The sequence below is a fragment of the Galeopterus variegatus genome, unplaced genomic scaffold, assembly GCF_000696425.1.
Source record: "Galeopterus variegatus unplaced genomic scaffold, G_variegatus-3.0.2 Scaffold1587, whole genome shotgun sequence".
NCBI classification, from domain to species: domain Eukaryota; kingdom Metazoa; phylum Chordata; class Mammalia; order Dermoptera; family Cynocephalidae; genus Galeopterus; species Galeopterus variegatus.
In genome coordinates, this window is record NW_007727698.1 from 221,296 (window position 1) to 248,523 (window position 27,228).

The following is a 27,228-nucleotide window of genomic DNA, read 5'->3' on the forward strand; positions in this document are numbered from 1 at the left end:
TAATCATATACAGTGTATATTGACAAAATAAAAATTTAACAAAAAAAAAAAAAAAAGAAAGTGCATTTTATCTCCCTTTCCTCCATTTTAAAATGGAGAAAATTTTCTAGGAGTCTAAAGACATGCTTTGCTTAACTCTTAGCCTTTTCCTCCTAAATTTTCAATGTTTTATTTATTATGTTATGATTTGCTGCTAGGACATTGATTTCCCCCAGAATTACTGATAGTTGTTAAGGAAGAATGTGCATGTGCATGTGTGTGTGTGAAAATACACACAAAACAACGCCTGAGCATGATTGTATAAAGTAGACTAGTTCCTCCTAAGTACGCTCCCCCTCTCTTTCCAGTAATCCTTGGTTCCTAAGTGCTCTTTCCCCAGCTGCCCCTCTTCCATCATTCAAGCCTACCTTCCATAGGCAGCAAGACTTCATGTAAATAAACTATATTCATTTCCATTTAAACTTGCAAGTCCTATGTCCTACTCATTTAGGGAATTGTTAGTATTCAAGAGCTATTTTGATAACGTAGCCTGGGTGGGAGGTGGTCTACTTATTGCAACTGGAAACAACACACTTTAAGGGAAGTAAATAGATTTCTAACTGGTGATAATATCAGGGTCTTTGACAGAACTGTGAAATAGTGAGTTTAAGAAAATGGTATTTTAGAGCATCTCTTATATTATGTAAGCAACAAACTATTCCACCTGTGCTCAGTACCCGCTTTGATCATGTAAATGTTTAACAATATGGTAATGCCAATTATAACTTTTTAGATTTTTGGATGGATATTTTTCCAAAATTTTAATAATATATATTCCCAACATGACCTATCAAATGACTTCACTATGCAATGATAATGACACCATGTGGTGAAATAAACCAGTCTCTAGCAATAATCAATACATTGACATCTCTTCAGGGGAAAGAACAAATAGAAGGAAATTAAAATTTGCCGAATAATTCACTTTCCTTCCATTACTATTTTAAATGACTGTTTCTCAATATCATTACTAATAATAATTGGAGCCTCTTATTTCTTTCAGTATTGCTGTTGTTAAAATCTCTGTTTTTCCCTATCTTTTATAAAGGCAATTGTTAATAGTGGGTACTCTGTTAGCTACATGCCAAGCATTCTTCTAAGTGTAATCATCTCAACAACTCCATGTGGTATGTAGTGTTAGTAGTTTCTTTCTTTGTGTAAGGAAACTGAGGCACAGAGAGGTTGGTTAACATCCCCATGACCATACAGCTAGTAAGTTTCAAAGGTGAAGTTTGAAACCTAATATTCTGACTCCAGAGTCTGTACTCTTAATCAGTACACAATACTTTATCTCTAGTGACCATATACTATGCAAGCTGTAAAGAAAAAAAAATGGTACAAGAACATCATCATTATTCTCAAGATGAGAAGTTTAGTAGTAGGTGGATATTAAAGTTATAAAAGATGACCAAGGTCAAGAGTTTAGATCCCTGTATTAGCCAGCCACCAAAAAATAAAATAAATAGAATAAAATTAAAAAATAAAGTTACAGATGATGATAGCAGAGAAGTCAACGATCAGCACTGGAAATATGAAAATGAGAAAGTTATAAGGTAGGCAATCAGAAAGTAGCTATTTCTGTTACAATTTCAGAGGTCAAGTAGATCAGGATGATGATAATGTCAAGAGTATATCCACGGTAGTGGGGTAACTAAAGTGAAATGGAGGCAAAATCCCTGAGGTTGAATCACACTGAGATCAGAGTGTTGGATGATGGAAGGTCATGGGGTGAAGAGAATGGCTGTGATCCAAGTGGCAAAGTCTTCAATAAATGTGGAGGAAGGACTGGGAGGTCGGTCCATGACCAAACAGGGCAGAAAGGAATAGGCGGTAGTAAAACCAAATGCCACGTGTCTCCAAGAAGCTGGGGCTTTATTAATGAGGGCAGGGGAGAAGTAGTCTGGGAATAACAATGTGGGAGTCAGGAGACTCCTTGTACCCTGAAATATGTGGGGTACGGACGGATGCGCTGCCTTTACTGAAAGTAACTGAAGGAGAAGTGGTATCCTCAAGGGTAACATGGGGGAATTTTACAAGTTAAACATGCGTCATATAACCTGAGATCTAGAAGACACAGTAGAAACTTTTGTGAGGGGAACAGTAGAAGAAGAAAGTAATGAGCTCTATGGAAAGGGAAGCACAGAAGTAAATATTAACCAAGTTAGCTTCCATTTGGGGCAGTAACTGAGGATGAAATAAATGTGAGGCTAGGTGGCATTAGGGAAAAAATTTCAAACTAAATTCTGGAATAAGCTTGTCTCACGCAAATATAGAACTTGGTTTATCAGTGTAAAAGGCTGGCACTACATATAAAACATAAGAGAATTATTCACAAGAGAGCAGGCACTCGTGAAGAAGCTGGGAAGGGCAGAGCTTAATGGGTTAGAGATGAAACTATGAAGAATTTAAATCAGAAAGGTTTGTTGCTAAAGCTGTGATTGTAGATCACAGGGATGAAGGTGATGCATGTTAATGTTTGGGCAGGGAGGGAGGGTACGGTGGAGAATAATGGGTGCTCAATGACATGAATATAAAACTAACCTGCCCTAAGGTTCCAAATGGAACTGCTTTAAAGTCTTAATCCAAGTGCAAGTCAGTCGTTTACTTGAGTGTTACCTGGGTATCTGGAGGATGTTGCATAAAAATAGGAAATCTTTTTAAAGAATGAGCACATGACAAAATTCTTTTGGGCCATTTTAATAAATCAAATGTTCTGTTTGTTCTGACTAATACTAATTACCTATCTCTTTACTCAGATTAGGATTTTAGTAAAAACCGGTAGAAACCTAGTCAAGGCCTTAGGATGTCAAAATTGCAATCATTAAATGCCTGGACATATTCCCAAGACCCCAAAGGTCCATTCGCTTGCTGCTCAATAGCCAACAATTGAGAGACAATAATTGGTGTAAGGAAAGGTAGCCTTTAATCAGGAAGCTGGCAGCCTGGGTGAATGGTGGGTATGTCTCAAAGACTGTGTCTGCCTCTCCCAGGTTTGTCAAAGGGTCTTATATTGGTCGGTGGGGAAAACTTGATTCATGGTGACCAAGTGAGGACATGCAGACATACTTGAGTGTTTCAAATAACCATCAAGGAACTTCCCTGGTGAGAGTTGACCGGCTTTATACTTCATTCTAAATGGGCTCAGTTCCTGTCATTCTCAAATAATATCAGGTTAGTAAGCTAGTAAAGAATGGCTGTCTCGGTTAATTTTTCTCTAATTATTTTGTGTACAATGTGAGAGCAAGAGTTATTGTGTTCTGGCAATTAGCTGCAGACTATGTGGTTTGGGTTACTGAAGAAAAAACAGTTTTTAAATTCAAGGGTTTAACAAAATGGAGTCACTTCTGTTCAGGGTGTTACAGATACCTGCATCCTAGAATTGTATTAAGTCCAATCTACATTTACTTTGGAATATTTTTAGCTTTTAAATGGAAATGTAAATTGAGTTCTTTTCCTCAAAGCAGTCAATTCAGCTGAGGAGGAGGAGTGTAGAACCAAATAGGATTTTTGACATTATTTTAGCTCTAAAAATGTCAGCATGGACCAAATAACCATTTTTCAGAAATAATTTTTCAACTGATTTTTTTTTCCTTACACAGGATGCAGGCAGCATCTAAATGCACAATAATTTATGTATGGTAACATTAGCCGCAGTTGGAGGGGTTAATTCTGAGAAATTTAGTACTATTTCAACTGTACAGGCAGGCAACTGCTCTTAGAAAATCAGTCTATGCAAAGAGGCCATATTTACCAAAGGGCTTTGTGAGGACTTGGAAAAGAACTCACATGCAGAGAGGGGTAGTTTGGCCATTTCACAAAGAGCACATCCTTTCTCACCCAAAAGCTGCATCCCATCGCCTCAACAAGGGCAGCTTAAAGAATACCTAAAGAGAAATACTAGGGCTCTAACCTGATGCATATTACCACATGATACCTCACCCACCTGGGAGACCAAAGGGTAAAGAGAAACCCTAGGGAATAAAGCCCTGGGGTGCTATTCGTTCTTGTTTACATTTCCATAGCGTGGGCCAAGAGTGGCTCTGCAGTGGAAGAAATCTCTTAGGGAGAGCAAGTTCTGGCTGACAACTGGGTTTTCTAACATGGGAATAAAAGACCATAAATTTTTTTTTTCTCAATCTAAAAAGCAAAGGTTTACTTATTCATTCAACAAATATTTACTGAGGTCCAACTATTTGTCAGACACTGTCCTCCCAAGTTTTACATTTCATAGTTCCATCTCTGAGCCTTCAAGCTTGTGGCATGGTTTCTACCAGGAGCAGTGGAATGTAGTAGTGATTTGGGGCATGGGCTTTGTAGGAAGAAAGACCTGAATTTGAATCCCACATCTGTTGTTAGTTTTCTAGCTATGTGATTTTGCACAAGTTACTTAAACTCTTCTCATATCAGTCATCAAATCTGTAAAATGGGAATACTCGTAGTAGTACTTTATAGGGTAGTTGTAAGGATTAAATGAGATAATGTATGTAAAGGAAGCACTTCTCATGGTGTCTATTCTGTAATAGACACTCAAAAATATGGTAGGAGTAAGATGATGCGATTAAAGTCATCCTCCTTTTTGGTTTATTCTCCCTCTTCTTCACCTATCCACATCTTTCTCACTTTAAAATCTTAGGCAAAATTTCATGTCCAACGGGAAGTCTTTTTTACTAGCAGTTTACCCTAGTCTCTCCTTTACCCGGCACCTATTCAACACTTATATACATAGTCTAGGTCATGTTACTTTCCTTTTTGCCTATTTTTATGTATTTTATGTATTCATTTGTATCATTACTGGATTTCTAATTATCATAGACTAACAGGTTCATAGACTGAACAAAGCAGGATATAAATCTTTCATGTACTTCAGGAATCCCTTCAACTAAAACCCTGTCTGATGGGCATCCATTTTTTGCTTGAGCACTTTTAATGATGGGCATCTCACAAGGCAGTTCAGTTCATTGCTGAACAGCCTAAGTTTTCAGGAAGTTGTTTTTCAAACTTCACCAAAATATGACTCCCTCTAATTTCCACACTTTGTTCCTAATTGTGTCTTCCTAAACAATATAGGACATTAGATTGTTAACTATTTGAAATTGCATTCTATTTACTTTATATCATCCAGTCAATTCCCAGTCAGTGGTATTGACTTGTTGAGTTTTTATTTTACTAATGCTATAATTTGAATTTCAGTGTTCTTACAACTAAAACCTTTTTTTTTTTTTTTGTATTGATTGGGTGGGGGGCATTTCCTCTGCTTTTTGAGAATGACTTTACTTTTCATGTCTTGGAGAAGAATTTGACCTGTGTGATGTGATTTTGGGGATCCCATGAATTTCTTTGCCTAACAATATTCTCCTCCCTACTGATATGCTGTCTAAAATTTCATTCATTAAAGTGGCATTCCCTTGGATTTTAAAAGCTATAGGATCTTTGGGTACCTGTTTAAAAGGCATATGGTCCTAGGAAAAGTAATATTATAACCTTAACAATTGATACCATTGCAGGGATTAATTCGTTGATAGTGACCTGACTGTAAAATAGCAGATTGGATGAGGTGTGACCTGGAAGCAGTCCTAGACTGCTGAAGATCCAGGGACCTTGTTTTGTTCAACTCTGTGTACACAGCACTTAGCACAGTGACTGACTCAGACTAGGCCCTCACTGATGAATGAATGAATGGAAGTATGAAAATGAATGAATGAGGCTAAAAAGGGGAGTATCTGCCCCCTCAAACAAACATTATCTACTTCAAAATTCTATCTATAGCCATTCAAGTGTGGTGACAACAGAAATGTTGGAGTTCCTCAGCATAATGAAGCTATGCTGGCTATTAACAGTCTTTTTATCTCTATCTGTTCTTCCTGCAGTTATGTGGTGTCTCACCATTAGCTGGCAGTCAGGGACATGACTTCTTTGTTAGGCTGCTTCTATATAAAGCTCTGGCAATAGAAACTGCCTAGATTACCACCAGTGATTCACACAGCTACATAGAGTGCTTACAGGGTCATGGAGTGAAGGAACCAGATTCCAGTTCAGATCTCATTTCACTGCACAATATTGTAGACTTAACATTACTCTTCCACTTACCGATATAAGCTATTGTAGATGTAGTGATCTGCATCATACTATGCTAATTTGGATAGAGCATAAAAACCTCATTAATTCTCACCAGTATTTAAGTTAAAAATCTGGAGTAGGCAGTTACAGAAGTGGGGAGACGATTAAGCACCTTCAGAGAGAACGGAAACTCTTTTTAAGCAATATGTAGAAGGAACTGTTTCCTGCAAACAGTCTTTGCCTATTCATTAAAGCAGATCCAGAAGTGCTTCTCTTTGGATTAGTAGCAACCCATTTGTATTATTATATTCCTTGAAAATAATAAAGCTGCATTTTGTATTTTTTTAAAGCTTTTAGAGAAAGGCCTGTCTGACAGTAGATCTCTGAACTATGGAAGGGCATTTTTAAAATGTATATATAAACTCTTAGACATATACAAGAGTACTTCAAAAAGTTCATGGAAAGATTCATATTATCTTTTATTTTATTTTTCCACTAATTTTTGAAGTACAATAACATAATCAAAACTAATGAAATATAGAATTCTGCTTCAAAGAACAATGTAAATGATTTGAATTAACAGTACAATTGCTTTAATGCAAATGAATACTTCCTAAAGCACTAGAACAATTGTTTTTCTTTTATAAGGTAACTGTTCCCAGAGCAGAACTTATATAAAATATGAATTTCCTTTCATCATGGAATGAGTCTTAGCCTTTCTCCAAAATACTAAAATACTACTATATTCTACCATTTCAGTTACAGAACTTGCCAATTTCAAGCAAGTCTGATTTAGTAAAGTTTTATTCTATTTGCAAAATAATTTCATAGTGGATGTAGAATTCTATTTTCTTTATTCTCTATGCTTGGATTGTGTTTCTGGCAATGAAAAAAGTTAAACCTAAAAGAATATGCCCATTGTTCATCTGTGGAAATTGTTCAAATTGTTGGATATCCTATAAATGCTTATCTAAAGAATTAAAGTCCACAGTCCATTAAGCCCTCACTTTGTGAATGCTTAAAATGTTAGTAACGTGGTAAATATCGATAAAACTTGTCTCTTTTGAGTAGTAATACCTTATAAATCTGCTACTTTAGGCTTCTATTTAACTGAACTAAGCCCTTAACCTGTAATTACATCTTAAAAACATAAAGTTATGATGGTTTGGTTTGGTTTTGCATTCATTAGGGATAGTTTTCTGCTATAGCTTCTTATAGGAATATTTCTATTCCCCTACAGTAAGATTTTGGAGATAATATATTTGTTGAAAAAGTCTTCCCAAATCACATATCCTATTTACAGTTTAGAAGAAGAAAAAATTACTCAAAATAGAAGGGTAATTCAACACTTTCTGCCTTCAGCCAAATAAAATTGCAAAAACAAAACAAACAAGTAAACAAAAAACCCAATGTCCTAAATTTACTTTCAGATAAATTTAATTACTGTATAAATTGTATTCTGATTTCTGAGAAGCTAAACAGTAAAGTACCATGGTATACAGAAATATGAGAAAAAAAATAGATAATTCCAATTCTCTTAATATGGTTGTTTTCCTGCCCCTGAGTCAGTTTCACCCTCGTCTTTGACATACCACTAACATTCATTACTAAAAGAAAACAGTGAGGACCAGTACACAACAAAAGGCAAATTTCTACTGCTCCAAGCACTACTTTTACACCTGTTATTATTTATTCTGTTAAAATGGCCTATGCAATTGATAATGATGTTTTAGGAAACTCAGGGAACTACAATTTAATTGAGGGAACTGACTTAAATGAGTCCAGGAGAATTTTTGGTTTGATAAAATTAAAACCTTTTTGAATCTCGGGGGTATGAAAAAGCTGATCTGGGTGCCTTAGGGAGAAATTCATAAAGAAAATAGCTAACTATATTCTGGCCAATTTTATTTTATTTATTTATTTATTTATTCATTTATTTTAAAGACGACTGGTAAGGGTACCTTGACTTGGTGTTGTCAGCACCACGCTCTCCCAAGTGAGCTACGGGCCGGCCCTCAATTTTATTTTTTGAGTGTCACTTGGCACGGGGGGTGAGGAAACACTAGTCTCTCTAGGTTCTGTCTATTTCATGATTTGACTCTTCTGAAGCTATGAGCAAATAAAATGTGGCTGACGTGTGTACAATTTATACAACCGAAGTGTGTACAACCCCATTTGACTTTGAAGGAAGTTGTTGGAAAGATACTTGCTAGATACAGTATTTGCTACTTTACCACACAGGATGTCAGAAAATATTTTGATCCACAACAAAGATATAAATAATTTTTGCCAAAGAAAACACTGACTCGAATTCCCCATTGACCTCTGTAAGCAAAATACCCGTTACATTTATAGGAACATGTGCTTATTTATAGGAGTAGACCTCAGATACCACCCACCCAGAGTGGGGGTGGAAATGCATTTTTGCAAACCCTGCAAAAATCCTGAATTAACATTCACACCCTCATTGATATCTTCCTGTGGAGGATAGGATTATTTAGTTGGTTTACATATTTATGGAGAGATTGCCTTACAATAATACCGTCTTGTTTCATAAAACACAGGGGAATTCCTAAGAACATAAAAAAAGTTTTAGTTTATTTGGGCCTAGATGATATTTTTAAATCTTCATTTTGCAACTAAGTGAACTAGACTTATCTGTGCCAAAAAGACTTGTGAATTTGTATTTAGGGTTTATTCATCCCCTATTATAGTTACAGTGAAATTCCTTTTCTCAACCCACTGTATAACTAGATGACACAGCGTTTTTTGTTTGTTTGTTTTTCCCAACCTTATAAAAGAAAGGCCCAGCAGAGGGCACGTTGAGCATTTTTATAACTAATTCAAACATCTCAGTACTTGTCTCAAGCATATTTAAATGGTAACTTGCTATGCTGGTATCTGAAGTCAAATTTTCAATGTCTTATGACACCATATGGCAACTCTTTCAATTAAAAGAACACCAAGACACTCAGTTAGCCAAGGTCAGCCAAACAGATTTGAATAAAACAAAAATCAATCTAATTGATTATTTTAAAACCAAGCATCCTGAAGATGTGAATAAATTACCAGAATGAGTAAGACCAATAAGTCTATAGATTCTCTTTAGTGGCTACATGCTCTTGGGAGTAAGGTGATATACAGAATATAAATATGCAAAGTTATGCCTTTAATTTAATTATCTGTATGTGGCTAGTCCACTGGCAGTGTTTAAATCTCAGGCTAACTTTCTTTGATCACTTATCATATTTCAGAGTCACTGCTTACGGATCTGAAGGAAATGCCTGCATAAAACATAGATGAAAATGTGCTGGAAAATGCATTTCAAAGCCAACTCCAAGTGTCTTTTTGATTATCTGCTCTTTTGTATTATATACAACACTGCTTCCCATCTACTGGTATCTATAATTGAGATCTAATTCAATTCTTTTTTTAAGGAACCTAATAAACTGTAACCCTGAGAAAACTACCTTACTTTACGTGGAAAATGAACTTCAGTTCAAAAAAGAAAAAAGTTGATTTCAATAGCTGAAGGAGAAAGCCAGAAATGCAAGGATATTGTTTATGTTTTAAGAGTGTAATTCTTCTAAGAGAATGATCATCAGAGCTTTGGTAAATGGTTACCACTTCAAGTATAAATGTCTTGTATTCCTAAATACTTGACAAACTACAATGAACCAGAAAACTACTTATTGCAAGACACATGTTCGCTTACATTTTCTCCACCTTTTTCCGCCTACACATCTAAAGTGTTACTCAACTCAGCTATTTATTTTTCCATCACAGCATTTAAAATCTTGCTGTTCCCCACTTTCTGTTTTAATAGCCCTTTGCCACAGTTAGTACTATACATGTTTACATGACACTAAAATAAATAAAAGATACTAGTTGAACAAAGCAACTGAATGTTCCACTTTTTAACCAATTGTTTTGGTGTTATGTAAATAAGCCTGACTCTTGACTATCTCCTAATATCTATTCTGTATCTAGGTTCTCCTCCAAAAATACTTTCTGCATTTGAAACAATTCTTCCAATTTGCAAGGGCCAGTCCTGTGTTCTTCTGTCATTATATATAATAATTGATATTATAAAAATTTGGGATCTATAGTCCACCTACTTCAAAGAGGATTTAAGATAGTCCTTGGTCAAACCCATTGCAAAATAAGACATGTATGGATAAAACAGAAGCAGAGGTCCTTGGAAGTGTATAGATGGGCCACATGGAGTCTTTATGCAGCTAAAGTATTCTTGAAATTATAAGTTCATGAAATTAATTTTTTAATAAAAGAAAATCTTATCCTAAATGTTTTAGAGCAATGCTGTCCGACAAAACATTTTGCAATAATACAAAATTCTACCTCTATGTCTAATATGGCTTGTGGCTATTGAGTAGTTTAAATATAGCTAGTGCAACCGGAAAACTGAATTTTAAATTTTATTTAATTTTAAGTAGCTACATGAAAGTATTGGCCACCATATTGAACAGTGTAACAGTAGAGGAACGTTATCATGGTGTCATTAGATAAGCTTCACGAGGTCCATAAAACTTCTTAAAACTGTGCACAAAATTGTGTGTGTTCATTTATTCTGTACATAGATTTCATCAAATTTCCAGAGATAACTGACCTCAGAAAGGTTAAGAACCACTATAGCATAAGCAGAAGTAGTTGCCTGTATTTGGGCTTTATGTTTCCAACAACAAAGTTAAAACTAAAATTATGGTGAATTTTGTTGTTTCTTATGTTATAAGAAAACATCCAAATTCCTCAGCAATAATAATAACAATCTCCCAAAGTTAAATTAAAATAGTACATTATACATTTCTACAATCAACATGTATTCCGCTTTTTTTAACTTTTTATTTGGAGAAAATTGTAGATTCACATGCAGTTGTAATAAATACAGAGATCCTATATACTTTTCACCCAGTTTTGCCCAGTGGTATCACCTTGCATAACACCATAGTACAATACCACAACCAGGAAATTTACATTGATACAATCCACCCACTTTATTTGTATTTCACTAGTTTTAAATGCACTCATTTTCATGTTCCATGCAATTTTATCACATGCGTAGGTTCATATGACCACCACCGCAGTCGAGATTCAGAACAATTTTATTGCCACAGGGCTCCCTTGTGTTGCCCTTTTATAGCCACATGCACCTCCACCATTCACCCTCTTTGTAACTCTGAGCAACCATTAATCTGTTCTCCATTAGTATAATTTTATCATTTCAAAAATGTTATATAAGTGGAATTATATAGTATGCAACCTTTTTGACATTGCCTTTTTTCACTCTGTATAATTCTCGAGATTTATCCAGATTGCTGCATATATTGATAGTTCCTTCCTTTTATTGGTCAGTGGTAGTCCCTGGAACTGATGTGCCACAGTTTGTTTTACTATTCACTCGCTGAAGGACATTTGGGTTGTTTCCCAAATTACTGTTGTGATTATTAATGAAGCTGCTATGAAAATCTGTGAATGGATTTTTTGTGAATGTAATTTTTCATTATACTGAGATAAAGGCCCATGGCTGAAATTGGTGAGTAATATGTTAGTTGCATGTTTAGTCTTATAAGACACTACCAGACTGTTTTCCAGATTGACAGTGCCATTTTACATTCCCACCAAAAATGTATGTATGATCCAGTTTCTCCACATCCTCCCCATCATTTAGCATTACTTTTTTTTTTTTATTTTAGCCATTCTAGTAGGGATGCAGTGATAACATGTTGTGGTTTTAATTTGCATTTCCCTAATGGCTAACTATGTTGAACATCTTTTCATGTGCTTATTTCATTCTTATAACCTCTTTATTGAAATGTCTATTCATGTCTTTTATAATCAGAAAAAAAGTCCAAAATAGGAACAAGTTCTTCTTGCATAGGAATTTGAGTCACATCAGCACATAATATGATTTTACGAAAGAAAAAAATGCTGTTTGACAACAATTTTAAAAACTAGTTATCTGCTAAGGCAAATGCTCTAGTATGAACTCTTACTTACCTCAGTGAATATGTTTTTCCAGAGGACTAGGAAAATAGGATCCGCAATCAATACTTGGCTTTCGGATACCTTGACTATAGAGAGAATTAAGAGAATACAAATGAACGGAGAGATAAGAGAGCCTTTGACAGGTATTGGATTCAGTCATTTCATGAATGCATTTTCTAGTAAGTACCTGTTATGCAGATATTTACAGTATTTAGATGTAGTTTGTTACCTTGTTTTAAGAGTCACAGTTGTATACTCACCCAGACAGAGAGCATTCTTCTTCAGCTCAGGCACGATAGTGGAATTACCTGAAGGCAAAACTATTACTCTTCTCAAAACAGAGCTTGAATCAAAAACCTGCAATGGCTGTCCACTGCCTAATAAATCAAGTCCAACTCCTAAATATGTTATTCAAGGTCAACAAAGCCCTAACCTACCTTTTCTGCCCAATCGTCTACTCTTCCTCCTCTTGCGCTCTAGCCAAACTAAAATACTCTTCCCCAAAATCACTCTGCTCTTTCCTGACTCTGAGCTTTTGTTCCTGCTGTATCCTTTACTGAAGTACCTTCCCTCACCATCTGTGCCCATCAAAGTCTCACCTATCCCTCAAGGCCCTGCTCAAATGTTACTTTCTCCATGTAACATCTCCAAATTCCTTGAGCCAGAAGCAAACATTCCTGCCTCTCCTCTAGCACAGGACTTTGTACTCCCTCAAAGCACTCATTTCTCAGACCTCTCTTTTGTTTAAATGTAATGCCAATGCAATAACAAGGATGAATCTCAAATGCATTTTGCTAAGTAAAAGAAGTCAGACACAAAAGGCTACATACTGAATGATTCCATTTATATGACATTCTGGAAAAGGCAAAAACATAGGGAAAGAAAACAGACTATTGGTTGCCACGGAAAAAGAGTGGGAGGAGGGCTTTACTATAAAGCAACAGTGCAAGGGAGTTTTAGGGGTGATGAAACTGTTTATCTTGATTGTGGTGGCGGTTACATGACTGTATATGTTTGTCAAAACGTACAGAACTATACATTGAAAAGAGGGGATTTTACTTTACATCGATTATACCTTAACGAAAACGGTAGAAAACAATTCATACCAGCTAGGCAGCAAACTAGACAGACTGCCCTCGAGTTTTTGCCATCCATTTACTTGCTATTCAATGTACTCTAATGTGCCAGGGTGAGATCTGGGGCTACAAAGAAAAAAGATACTGTCACTGATGAAGGAGATAGTTATGTAAGTAAATAAATGCAGCATACTATGAAAGATGCTATATGTAATACAGGTATGTGTAAGGCACAGTGGAGATGTAAAGGAAGCAGTGATAAGATTGAACTAGATTGTTGAAGGCCTAGAATTCCAAGTTAATAAATTTATATTTTTTTCTATATGCCATGAGAAATCACATAATCATAGCTAGGTTTTAGAATGTATAATCTGGCTTTAATATAAAGAGTATTTTGGAATGAGGGAGAGACTAAAAAACAGGGAGATCAATTAGAAGGATATTTACAATAGTCTAAGAAAAAATGAATATCACTTCTCTTCTCCATTAGTAGACAACTGAAATTAGACTATGATTTCAATTAAAGCTTGTATTTCTGATAACCTACGTCATGTAGGCAAAAACAAAAAGAGGGCCCACAGAATTTTTCTTCATACAATTTACCCCCAGTAGACTAAAAACTTTAATGAGACCTTGTTGAATTCATCTTTTTATCTTCTCTAGCAAATATCATAGGACTTTGTGGATAGTAGAAGCTCTAAAAATCATTTATTATTCTAATGAATAAATTAGAGAATTGATGAATTTTCTTTTAAATCACTGAAACTCTAAAATAGAAAATTACAATTCCTGTATGCCCAAATATAGTTATTGCTTACAATTTTGTATGTCAGATAGCCCAGAGGATCAAGGCTGTTAAAAGCAAAAAAAAAAAAAAAAAATGTTTTATTCCTATACTGACTTTTAAATGTTTTATTTGTATACCGACTATAGTAATCAGGTAGAATGAGCCTAGCACATTTTCCCCAGCAGTATTATTTTATTAAAAGTCTTGGGCCGGCCCGTGGCTCATTTGAGAGAGCGAGGTGCTGATAACACCTCAGGCCACAGGTTCGGATCCCTATATACGGATGGCCGGTTGATCACTTGGGAGAGCGTGGTGCTGACAACACCAAGTCAGGGGTTAAGATCCCCTTACTGGTCATCCTTTAAAAAAAAAAAAGTCTGCTTGCTCGTTGCTTGTTCGCTGCTACCTAATACAACTTGCAGTGAGTGACAAGGGTAAGATTTTGTTGAAAAGAAAGCTTACAACAAGAAAATGGAGGGGACACACCTGGGTGGGAGGGGGGAGAGGGAGGAAGGAGGGAGGTTTCGGTGATGGGACACAATAATCAACTACATTGTATATTGACAAAATAAAAAATAATAAAAATAAAAATAAAATCTCATTAATAATCTTTATATTGATTTCATGTTGAAATAAAAATATTTTGGATATATTCGTATGATTAAAAAAAAAAAAGAAAGCTGGACAACAGCAGGCAGTATAACTCCCTGTGTCCAGTATACTGCTCTTAAGCAATTGACTACTGCCTCTGTGTAGAAACTTGAAAACCTCTGCCTAAAACACTGTACATGGGGCATATTGAAAGCACTAATGTAAGTTAGCCTGCTTACTGGAATGTGTGTGTTGAGAAGTTTTCATTTTGCCTTTAATCCAACAAAACAGAAGGCCCTAAAATCAGCAGGGTGCTGTGCCCTAAACATTGCGTAGGGCCCAAACATATGCTCTCATCAGGTCTTTAAACACCTCAACCACCACCTCAGAAAAACTAAGACATTTTACAAACTGGTGAGACCATTGAAGGTAAACTTGATGAGACTCTTCTTCAAACAAACAAGAGCTTCAAGCTTTTAATTTCTGCCCTCTTTTTTTTTTTCCATGAAAAGCAAACATTGCTGAACTATTTCACTGCTTCCAGTAGAAGGCTCTCTGTGGCTTTAAACTGACAATATCCAGAATATTAACCAGTCACTAGCTTCTGTGTCTGAACTAGTTTGTTACAAAGAACATAAAGTATTCTGATGCTATCTGCACTCAAAGTTACACAAAGACAGCTTAGGAGAAGTTTACTTATCCCCCTGCTAATTGGAAGATTGTCAGCTAAGGGAGACGTGATTTTATGGATGTCAGGGTGTGCTGTTGTTTAGTGTATCTGGGCATTTTTTCCTTTTGATGTTCCTGTTAGTATTTTTCCCCACTAAATTTTCTATATTTTATACTGCATGATTTCTGGTGAAGTAAAAAACCAAAGTAATTTTCGTAGCTATAAAATACCCTTTTGTTGAAGGCCTGCTTGTCCCTCGCCTGTTTCCTGCTATCAACATAACCGTAACACTTACCTAATTCTGGTGTGAGAACTTAATTACTGTGCGAATCATGAGTGTCAAGCCAGCCAATTTCAGTTGTCGCAACTCCGTGCTAGCACCTGGTCACATTGCCAGATACTTGTTTACTCCAAGTTATTGATCAAGTTTGAGCCCTGGGCAGCTGCAGCTAATCCTAATGCATATAGTTGGCAGCTGTAAATTTGTGACTTTGCCCCTTGGAATACAGAGGCTGCCTTTGCCCACACTCACGCAGACTTTAGCTTCTAAAAGGCAAGACGTAGCCTCAATACCTGATTGTGATTATGCATTACAGTAGAAGAATGTTTATTCTTAAATTGCCTTTTCAGAAGCCCCAGCCTTACTAGGAATTACCAAATTAGGTTTCTATTGAAAAGGAATCACATTCTGCCTGTAGGTTAAAAAAAATTTACTGCCCATGTGCATTTTTAAGAGCTTAATTCCTCCTTCAACCTGAAGCTATAAAACACCTAAAAGAAAACACTTGAAGAATTAGGACTGGGCAAAGATATTATCAATAAGACCCCAAAAGCACAGGCAACAAAAGAAAAAATAAACAAATGGTATTATATCAAATTAAAAAGCTTCTGAACAGCAAAAGAAACAACAGACCGAAAAACAACCTACAGAATGGGAGAACATATTTGCAAACTATGCATCCAACAAGGGATTAATATCCAGAATATACAAGGAACTCAAATAACTTAGTAAAAAATAACTAACCCGATTTCAAAATCGGCAAAGGAGCTAAATAGGCATTTCTCAAAGGAAGATACACAAATAGCCAACAGACACATGAAAAAATGCTCAACATCACTCAGCAGCAGGGAAATGCAAATCAAAACCACATTGAGATATCATCTCACTCCAGTTAGACTGTCTATTATCAAAAAGACAGAGAATAACAAATGTTGGCGAGGATGTGGAAAAAGGGGAACCCTCAAACACTGTTGGTGGGACTTTAAATTAGTGCAGCCATTATGGAAAACAGTATGGAGGTTCCTCAAACAACTATGGATAGAACTGCCATATGATCCAGCTAGTCCATAATGCTCAACATCACTCAGCAGCAGGGAAATGCAAATCAAAACCACATTGAGATATCATCTCACTCCAGTTAGACTGTCTATTATCAAAAAGACAGAGAATAACAAATGTTGGCGAGGATGTGGAAAAAGGGGAACCCTCAAACACTGTTGGTGGGACTTTAAATTAGTGCAGCCATTATGGAAAACAGTATGGAGGTTCCTCAAACAACTATGGATAGAACTGCCATATGATCCAGCTAGTCCATTGCTGGGTATATACCCAAAGGAATGGAAATCATCATGTCGAAGGGATACCTGTACTCCCATGTTTATCATAGCTCTATTTACAATAGCCAAGACATGGAACCAGCCTAAATGTCCATCAACGGATGAGTGGATAAAGAAAATGTGGTAGATATACATAATGAAATACTAGTCAGCCATAAAAAAGATGAAATTCTACCATTCGCAGCAACATGGATGAACTTAGAGAAAATTATGTTTAGTAAAATAAGCCAGGCACAGAAAGAGAAATACTGCATGTTCCCACTCATAAGTGGGAGCTAAAAAAATAAACAAATAAAAAAGAGAAAGATACAGCAATTACATTCATTTGTTGAACTTTCAAAGGGAGAGAACAGAACTAAGGCCACCAAAGGTGGGAAAGGGAAGAGGTGTTAGTGAGAAGTTGGTAAAGGGCCACAAAAAATAATTACATTGTGTAATGTTGAATATGCAATTATCCTGATTTGAGCATCGCATATTGTACATAGGTATTGATATTCAACCCTGTACCCCACAGATATGTACAATAATCAATTATGTTTCAATTTAAAAAAATTCCTCCTTCGATCTCTGTACTGGCCAGTGACCCCCAAAATAAATAAAGAAATAAACAAGAACTTAACTCCTCCCTAATTTACAAAATTAACCCTATCCATGCTTTTCAGGTCCACTCCTTTCTATAGCTCTTCTGTTATTTGTCCTAAGTGGTGGCAAGATGATAGATATTTTATATATACTATCTGATTTGGTTGGCTTTATTCGAATGGACTATTAAGTGGTTAAAAATAGATCTATGCAATTTTTTGTTTGTGGTATCTGTATTTTGTAGTTGAGAAAGAAGAAATAGAGACTTCCACAGTGTCACATAACCAGTCAACAACAAGGTTAAAAATAAGAACAGAGTCTGGAACGGGAGAGCATTGTGGATTTAGTCTATGGAGTGGCACACTGGATCTGATGAATGGACTGGAAATAAACCTCAAATGTGTGGCCATATTTGTAGGGCACCATTCATTAAAAACATTTTTTCTCCCATTTTCCCCAAGTAATTGTTTATTCTTTCTTTTAATAACATATACACAAATCCTCTTGTGGTCACAGATTTAATTCTTTTGGAATCTTCATTTTTTATTTATTTTGTTGTTGTTGTTGTTGTTGTTGTTGTTTTGGAAACTTAAAAAGGTGTCTTTATTTTTTTTATTTTTTTTTTAATTTTATTTTGTCGATATACAATGTGGTTGATTATTGTGGCCCATTACCGAAACCTCCCTCCCTCCTCCCTCTCCCCCCTCCCTCCTAACAATGTCCTTTCTGTTCGCTTGTCGTGTCATCTTTTAGAAACCTGAAAAGGTTAAGTTAGGAGACTTCATGAGACCAGATGATCTTCCCAAGTGGGTTGGCCTGATGCCACAGTGGAGGTTAAACACCACTCATTGACATAGTTTCTTCTAGCACCTCCTTTGCCCAACTTTCCCCCAATGCCACCTGCCCCCATGCCTTGTGCCTTTCTCCACTCTTAATCCCTCTTCATGAGTCTGTGATCCTCTCAATCACCTCCCAACACTCAAGATAGCTAATCCGATCCGCCAGTAATAATCAAGTAGACACAATTTAGCTCAAGTTTACTGCAATATCCTTCACCAATACGATTTCTTTCTGTGCCAGTTTTCATCAGTGGGCATAAAATACCCTTTCCACACGTAACATGTTCAAGCACTTCTCTCCATATAATCATGTGAGTGAGCATGTACAACTGAATATGTAGACATTTATCAATGCTTATGAAGCACTTGACTAGATGTGCTCTCATAATCTCTGTTATCTAGGATTTCTAGGGCTGATCAGCAGGACATCAGCACACTCTGGTGAGTGTGTTCTTAGTATGCTAAAAGGTGTTAGTGGATGTGGCTGAAAAACACCCATTCTTTCCACCTTGAAATAATAACCTTCCTATGTATGTGGAGAGGTACTATGGCAGAATGAAAACAGCATGGAATTTGGAGTCATACATACCCCATGTGAATTCCAACTCTGCCACTTACTAGCTGTGTGACCTTAAGCAAGATACTTCACCTTCCTGTGCCTCATTTTCCTCATCTGAAAAATGGAAGTTAAAATTGGATATTATTTTCTGTTGTAAGAATCAAATGATGTAATTAATGCATGTAAAATGTCTGGCACATAGTAGGTTCTTTACAAGTATGTTTCCTTCTTACCTCTACTTTTGGAGGTAGTATTGTATAGAGTGGAAAGTGGTATAACAGAAAGAGTGTAGTTTTGTACTTAAATGTGGAGTCAAATTCCAATTCAGTCATTTGGTTACCATGGGTGACCTCAGACAGTAACTTAACCTGAGCCTCAGTTTCTTCTTCTGTAAGATGTACCATATAGTACTTATAGGTATAAAGCACCTGGCCCCATAGTACGCTCTCAATGGATATGAGGAGACTGTTCTTAGTTTCAGATATAGCACATCTACATTCTGTAAAGCCTATGAAATTCTGTCCTTTCTTTGGGTGCATAAAAGCTTTGTTTTAAAAAAAATCCCTGTTTTTTAATGGTTATATACCACCTTGAGCTGACTGAGCTTTTACCTACATTCGCAAGTGATGTTATATTATTTGAAAGTATGCTGTGGCATCACACTTTGGCTTTCTGTTTTATTCTGCTTGGCTATTCCCTCTGTCTACACCACCAACATTTTCTTCTTGCTATGCATAGAGCAGCTGCCTAGAGATTTGTTGCCATGTCTTCTCTACACCTATGTTGTTGAGCTGTGTGGCCACAGCATCGCTTAGATGCCAGGGCACTAGCTGTCAGGTTGTGCTTTGCCGTTTATTTAATAATGGTAAGAAGCCAGACGTGATGTTCTTACAGACATATTAAAGGCTAAACACTATCATCCATCTCTACGCCTCTGCAGAAACTCATTGTGATGGGAAACTTAATCTGCCACGATGGTGCCCGGCTGTTGCTTCTGTAGGATGCTGCTCTGTTTATCAGTTCATCATTAGATAGTGCACTGCTCAGGGCAGCTTTCAGTTCGGTATTGCTGATACAAATATTTGGCAGGGTGAGCCTTTGTGGTAGGATTTGAGGAATTCAAAAAGGCTCCTGGCCCAAATATATCTCCCTCAATGGTCACAGTGCCTGAAATGCATACAAGAAACATTTCACTTGAACTTTCTTTCTTTTATAAAGCAATATTAAAATGTGAATGCTGTTCTCCCAAGGGAAGATAGTGAGTGATTGTCAGTTATTAATACTTAGAATCAGAACTGCATTGGAATACTCCTTCTGTTCCTTAGCTATATGAGCTTAGGTAGGTTGCTAATTCTGAGCCAGTTTCTTCTGTAAAAAACTGGTGTTAATACTAGATGGTTATGAGGATTAAATAAGATAATGCATGTAAAGCACATAGTAACTACTCAATGAACAGTAGCTGTTATTAGCCTTAGGAAGAATTGGACCTTGAGGAAGTCTATTTACAACTAGTAAATTTGGTTCTTCAGGAATCAGGTGAGGTCTGGAACAGGGACACTGCTCAGAGCAAAGGTCCTGGTGGAGTGGTGATATAGCCAGGGAGTAGCATGGAAACTCTGAGGGCCTGGGGTTGAAAGATGGGGGTAAGAGGAAGAGGAAGGACCAAAGAAGGGTCAAACTACACTTACACGAACTTTCTAACAAGTGTGGTCTTACTCAGGATGTGATGCTTTGTGACGCAGTGAGCTTTAACACTGGGAGTGGTCAAGTAGAGGCTGGGTGCTGGCTACGCATCAATAATACTCTAGTCTACCCCAGGGCTTCTCAAACTTATATGTACTCACAAATCACCTGGGGATCTTATTAAAATGCAAGTTTTGGTTCAATCAATCTGGAGTGGGACCTGTGATTCTGCATTTCTAACCAGCTCCCTGTTGATGCCGATGCTCCTAGTAAACAGACATACTCTTAATAGCAAGGCTCTGTTGTAGTTTGAAAATAAGTCACAGTGAGACAGAGGAATATCATTGGGAAAATCCAGAGAGTTACACAGGCAAGTCTCCATAGAGTGGAAGGACTTGGATGCAGTCTTGATCTACAATCTGTTTCTTACCTTGGTAAGCTTTGAAATTTGATTGGTAGCATAACCAGAGACTGGGCTCCTAGGGACTGACTCACACTTAACCAAATTCATAAGAGACCAATATATAAGCCAGAATGCTAATTGATTAATTTATAATGAGAAGTATAACTTCCAAGTGGATCAGATACTAGTGTCTGCTGATCAGTGCATTATCTCCCTGTAGGCATATTTACATGAGGAGCTAAATGATAATAAGAAGGTTGCTTGGTGAGGATGGACTCAGAGCAAGGAGAGTTCAGGGGATGATTTTAATGGTTCATGTCATCGAGCTATAATAGTCTGATACCTCCATTCCACAACTGGGCTAGACTTCCAGAATAGTTCTGGGGATGGTGGCTTCCTCACTAGTCTCTCTACCACTGGTCTTGCCCTCATACAATCCAGATGATCTATTTAAGCCCAGATCTGATGATATGATTCACTTACTCCATTGACTTCAATATAAATTCACAATTTTAAACTCATTATTACAAAAAATTTAAAATATACAGAAAAATTGAAAAAAAAATAGTACAATGAGTACCCATATACACCCGCCATTTAGATTCAACAATTGTTATTATTTTTCCATATTTGCTGTATGCACACACACGTGTGTGAGTATGTGTTTGGTCCATATTTTTTAACATAGTTTTCTAAACTGTTCATGTTCTGGTACAACCTACTTGACAAGCTTCACTTCCCTTGGCTCCCCCTTTGAAAGTTATAGCTCAGCCATACCTAACTACTGAATGTTAATCCCCTGAATGTTCTCTGATGTCTCATATAATATACTATTGCCTATGCCTGAATATCCTTACTGTCTTTGCTTGGGTAAATCTTATTCTTAGACTCAGCCACACCCATGTTTCCATAGCACTCTATGGTTTTCTCAATCATAACATTTATTACACAGTACTGTTACTGTCTGTTTACCTCTCTGACTGTGCCACTAGACTGTGAGCTCGCTGAAGGCAGGGACTGTCTCTTTTGTCTCCATATACCACCACCTCTTCAGTGCTTTGCACTTAGTAGGTGTTCAGTAATCAGAAAATCCAACTGCTTATCACACAGTTCTACCTGATTACATCATAGGCACCTCAAAATCATCGTGGCTAAAGTGAACTCATCTCTCCTATTACCCACTCTACACATTTAAAACCCTCCTTCTGTGCTCCCTGATTGAATGCCGTCCAGTCTTCTAAGCCAAAATCCTCAGAACAATCCCTAACTCCTCCCTCTCTTTTCTCCCCAAAACCAAGTCCTGTTGATTCTACCTCCAAAATACATTCCCATTCTATCCACTTCTCTTCATCTTCACTACCTGTTTAGTCTAAGCCACCTCCGTCTCTCACCTGGAGCACTGTGAACAATCTTCTAGCTGGGCTCCTTGCTTCTACTCACGTCCCCTCTGATCTATTACCCACAGAGAAGACATAATGATTTCTAAAATTCGGATCTGATTATATTACTCCTTGTTTTTTGTTTTTTGGTTTTTTTTCTTCCTTTTTTTTGTCTTTTATCGTGACCAGTAACGGGATCGCAACCCTCGGTGTCGCGCCCGCACGGCGCTCAACCAGTGAGCGGACCGGTCTCTACATGGGATCCGAACCCTCGGCAGGAGCGCCACCACACTCCCAAGTGCCACACTCTACCGAGTGCGCCACCGGGCCGGCCCATACTCCTTGTTTTTGAATAAAGTCCAAACTCCCTAGCTTTTCCCAATTGACTTTCAAGATCTGCCCCCTTCCCCGTGTACTTCTCCAACTTTATCTCTTGTACCCTAGGTTCCAATCAGTTTGCACTTGAAGAAGCTGTAATAATTGTAGTTTCCCAATATTTTCTCTTTCATGTCTCAGTGACTTTCCTTGTATTGCTCTTTGCCTAGAAAGGCTAACCCTCTCAAACTCAGCACAGGTATAACCTCCTCTGCGAAGTTTTCTCTACTTCCCAGTCTGAGTTAGGTGACTTCTCTATTATCAACTACTGCCCTGGGCATATCTCTATCAGTTATACTATATACATCTATTGCTCTACGCTGCGATTATCATTTTACTTGTCTGTCTCATCAAAGCTCCTTTATGAGCTTACTGAAAGCAGAGTTGATGTCTTATTTGATTTTGCATCCCAATGCTTAGGCCATGACATATAGTAGATGTGCAATAAAAAATTAAGAAAATAACGAATGGATAAACATTAGTAAATAGCTCTCCGAACTTCATTTTTGTAGATACCTTATAAAATACCTCCTTTCTTTTGAACACATTGTTTCTTCCAAGTACAATATAGTTGATTGTCATTCAAACAATATTGACTGATTGAATTTTGAGCGTTCTTCACCAACAAATTCAATTTCTGGAATTGTACCATTTCTTAGAGATGGCTGATCCTACCCATTTCTTTTCCTCTAGGTAATTTTTATCTCAGAGATTAACATCGTCAGTATTGAAGTACCATGCTGTTGGCTCTATATACCTCCCTTGACTATAAAATCCCTTTCAAAATCTAGGGTTCAGATTTTACAAAATTACCCATTTATTTATTTTCAAGGTGCTGTTGGTACATGTGTCCCTGAATCTGTTCAATAATAGTAATAACAATAGTAGTATTTAACATATAATTTTTACAGTCTGCTAAGCACAGTTGTTAAGTGTTTTACATGTATGAATTCATTTAATCATCTGAGCGACTCTATGATGTAGGTACTATTATTTTCCCCATTTTACAGATGATGAGAAAACTGAGCACAGAGAAGTTCTCCAAGGTCAAAAGTTATTAATAACTGTCAGAAACCAGATGTATTTATTCAACTTAATTCAATGCATATTTACTAAGCACCTAGTAAATGTAATAATTGACAGGGTAGGCAAAAATAGTACACTTAAGTGAGGATAAATCATAATGCAATAGTGTTATGAGTGAATTACCTTGGTGAGTCAGGCTCCTTCCAGTTGTGGGAAATGAAGAAAGATTATGCAGTTAAGGTCTTGAATGGTGCAGGAATATCTGTTTGGGTAAACTCAGTTTGTGGAAGGTGAAGAAAAAGGCTTGGTTGTGAGGTGGTTGAAAACGGTAATTCTTTTGTAAGGACTAAGATTACTTTTAGAAGGGGCATCTGATTCAGTATATCTGGCCTGGGGTAAAGGTAAGAAGGAAACACATAGGCATGATGCTTGTTAGAAGCAGGAAAGGTGAATGGTGCCATTTGGAGCCAGTAAAAACAAAAGGTAACAACGCGCTTTTCCTGCCCCTCCCCACCGCTAGAGAATCAGTAAACGGCCTGCCCACAGCACCTCCCACCTACCCAAATTCTTTTGACTGCAACTCAGACCCTTGGGATCCGCTTTTTAGAAGTACTTTTACATTCTGGCAGCGTAAACCTGAAACGCCCTTTAGGCAAATATTCGGAGGGAAAAATATCTTCTTGCAATTCAAAACGGACTCGAATCCTACCAGAAAGCTTTTACGTTCGCGGATTCTACAGTTCTTCACTTGTCTATTTTTCATAAAACGACGCGATACACCTGGCAACACAGCCTCGGATCCTACTCTAATGCCTTCCCATCCTGTTACCCTTTTAAGAGGCGGATCCCGCAGTGTCCTTTCCTCCCTCCCAGCCACCTCTACCCCCAGTCGGCTGGGCGGAGCTTCGTGCTAAAGCCCCAGAGCCCGACGCGGCCGCAGCAGTAGAGAAGAGAAGTGGAGCTTCCAGCAGCTCGTCTGCCGCAGCCTCTCCGCTGACGCTACGTGCTTCTCGGCTCGGACCGAGCTCGCGGCGCGCGGCTCTCTCTCCGCCCCCACCCCACCTGGCGCACACCTGGTCAAGGCCAGGGTCCTGCCGAACGCCTGGACGGCGCGTGCCAGGGGCCCTAGGGAAACGAGGAACGCGCGCGCCATGGGGCCGCCACCCGGGGTCTCTTGCTGCGGTGGCTGCGGCTCTTCCCGATTGCTGGCGTGGTGCTTCCTGCTGGCTCTGAGTCCGCATGCCCCAGGCTCCCGGGGGGCCGAAGCAGTGTGGACAGCGTACCTCAACGTGTCCTGGCGGGCTCCGCAACCCGGAGTGAACCGCACGGTGTGGGAGCTGAGCGAAGAGGGCGTGTACGGCCAGGACTCGCCGCTGGAGCCTGTGGCTGGGGTCTTGGTTCCGCCCGACGGGCCGGGAGCGCTCAACGCCTGTAACCCGCACACGAATTTCACGGTGCCCACGGTTTGGGGAAGCACCGTGCAAGTGTCTTGGTTGGCCCTCATCCAACGTGGCGGGGGCTGCACCTTCGCAGACAAGATCCATCTGGCTTACGAGAGAGGGGCGTCTGGAGCCGTCATCTTTAACTTTCCGGGGACCCGCAATGAGGTCATCCCCATGTCTCACCCGGGTGAGTGCAGCTACTAAATTTCCCCCCTCCAAACCTCTGTCAGAGCCAGTTTCTCCTATTTTCTTCAGTGCCCTCCTTCCCCTGTCCTCTTGCTCCAAAGGAAAACGGGTGCCCTTTCTGCTCCCACTGAATGGGGCAGGGTCCTCCCCGAGATTCAACAAGGTGGGGGTTGGGCGGAAAAAATCCTTCAGAATTTGCCTCTCTGGTGAAAAATGGTTAGACAGACGAGATGCGGAGGCTGGCAAATCGACGATTGTTTGGGCTCTTTACGTCCCCTTTTGCTAGTGTTTCACAAGGGTGCCTTGCCTTGTATTAAGTGGTGGTGGGCATTGGCTTTTAAATGACTCCCAGAGAAGATCGCTTGGAAATCCCTTCCTCACTCTTTGCCATTTAACAGCCTCAGGACAGCAGCAGATTTTCCTCTCCTCTCTTGCTGTTTTTCTCTACATGGTTTCCAGGTATCAGGTACAAGATTGTATTACCGTTCCCTGTTAACCTCATTGCGATTTTGGTGGAAACTGCTTAGCTCTTGGGTTCTTCTCTGCCCAGTGGTCTCAGGTCCCAAGTGATTGTTGGTATCAGTGCTTTTGCTTGCTTCTGAAAAATCTGATTTAGGTTATTGGGTTGCAAAACAGGTGACTAAAGTTATTGAGAAAGAAGAGGTTTAGCATGAGTTTAAGGCCTAGACTTTGGAAAAAGTAGTCCAGGTAGTTCTTAAATTTGCGGGCCTGGTGTGGGTTACTATTTTTCCCCCTTAAGTTATCCTTCCAGAAATCTCCCTATTTGTGATTAGGTATCCATGCCATACGTATATAGTGATCCTAGGACAGAAAAAAAAATTGAATAAAAAGGAAGAGACACATGTAATAGCAGTCTGTCATCGTTGTCAGTAGGGCCTCAAGTCAGACCTTGATTCAAAGTCCTGCTCCATTGCTTGTCCTGTGACCTTGGGCAACTTATGTGAAATATCAGTCAAATGGGAATAAATAGTAAGGAAGAATGTATCCAACAGGTTTGCCTTGAGGATAAAATGAAATAACACCTTAAACAGTGAGTTTAGCACAGCATAGCACATCATCCGCTCTCAGTAAAAGTTAGCTGAAAGGGTTAGCCTTCTGGAAGACACTGGAGAAATGAATCTGCTTATTTAGCTACTAGAGGATTTGTGTTTTTCCTAAAACAGTATGACTGGCCCTGCCAAGAGAGCACTTGTATTGCGTGGCTGGGTGGTATAATGGAAAGAGCACTGAACTGGAAATCAGGAGATTTGAGTTCTTTTAGCTCCTTCTTTGCCTCTATCAGCTTTGTGACCTTGTATAAGTTACTCATATGTAGTATAGAGGCAGAGGGTGGAGGCCAAGTTGGCAGAGTATACAGAGTCAAAGTGAACTAGATGAACTCTAAGATCCAGCTCTATGATGCTGTGATTCTTAGATTTTATATTGATTAGAGGAGCAACTGTGTCTCTCTTGGTTGATAATTCATTGACTAGAATGAAATTCTTTTGAAAGCCTAGTAAAAATGAAGAATAAGGACTTAGTGAATTTTAAAGTCTTTACATTTCAGTTGGCTAGTTAAATGAATGGGTTTGACCTTGTCTCTTCCTAATGAGATTCATTTGCATAACTGATTTGTAATTGAGCATTTTTTAATTGAAGGGTTCCTATTTAGACCGTCGTCATTCCACTTCTGTTAAGGATATTCATCTGATAGTTTTAAGGGTTAGTTTTAAGGGACAATAAAATTAACTTTTGGCTAGGTCTGGCTCTGTGCCAGGCACTCTACATACCTCTTATACTTTACTGAGAGGCATTATGGTGTACTAGAAAAAGCACAGGCATTGCAGTCAAGATTACGAATCAAATTCTGGATTTACCACAGGATAGCTTTGTGTCCTTGGTCAGAATATTTAA

The 27,228-nt window shown here is 38.2% G+C and overlaps 1 protein-coding gene across 2 annotated transcripts in view; it reads left to right on the forward strand.

Annotated features, from left to right (window-relative positions):
• RNF128 (ring finger protein 128, E3 ubiquitin protein ligase) overlaps window positions 1-27,228 on the forward strand; it is an 89,572-nt gene that overhangs the window by 10,729 nt on the left and 51,615 nt on the right. Inside the window, exon 1 of one of the 2 annotated variants that reach the window (XM_008577845.1) lies at window positions 24,589-25,315. The exons of the other annotated variant lie outside the window; for it this stretch is intronic. Coding sequence (XP_008576067.1) covers window positions 24,838-25,315 — 478 coding nt within the window. The 5' untranslated portion in view covers window positions 24,589-24,837. Of the gene's footprint in view, window positions 1-24,588; window positions 25,316-27,228 lie in introns of those variants that run through there. 2 annotated transcript variants of the gene reach the window in all.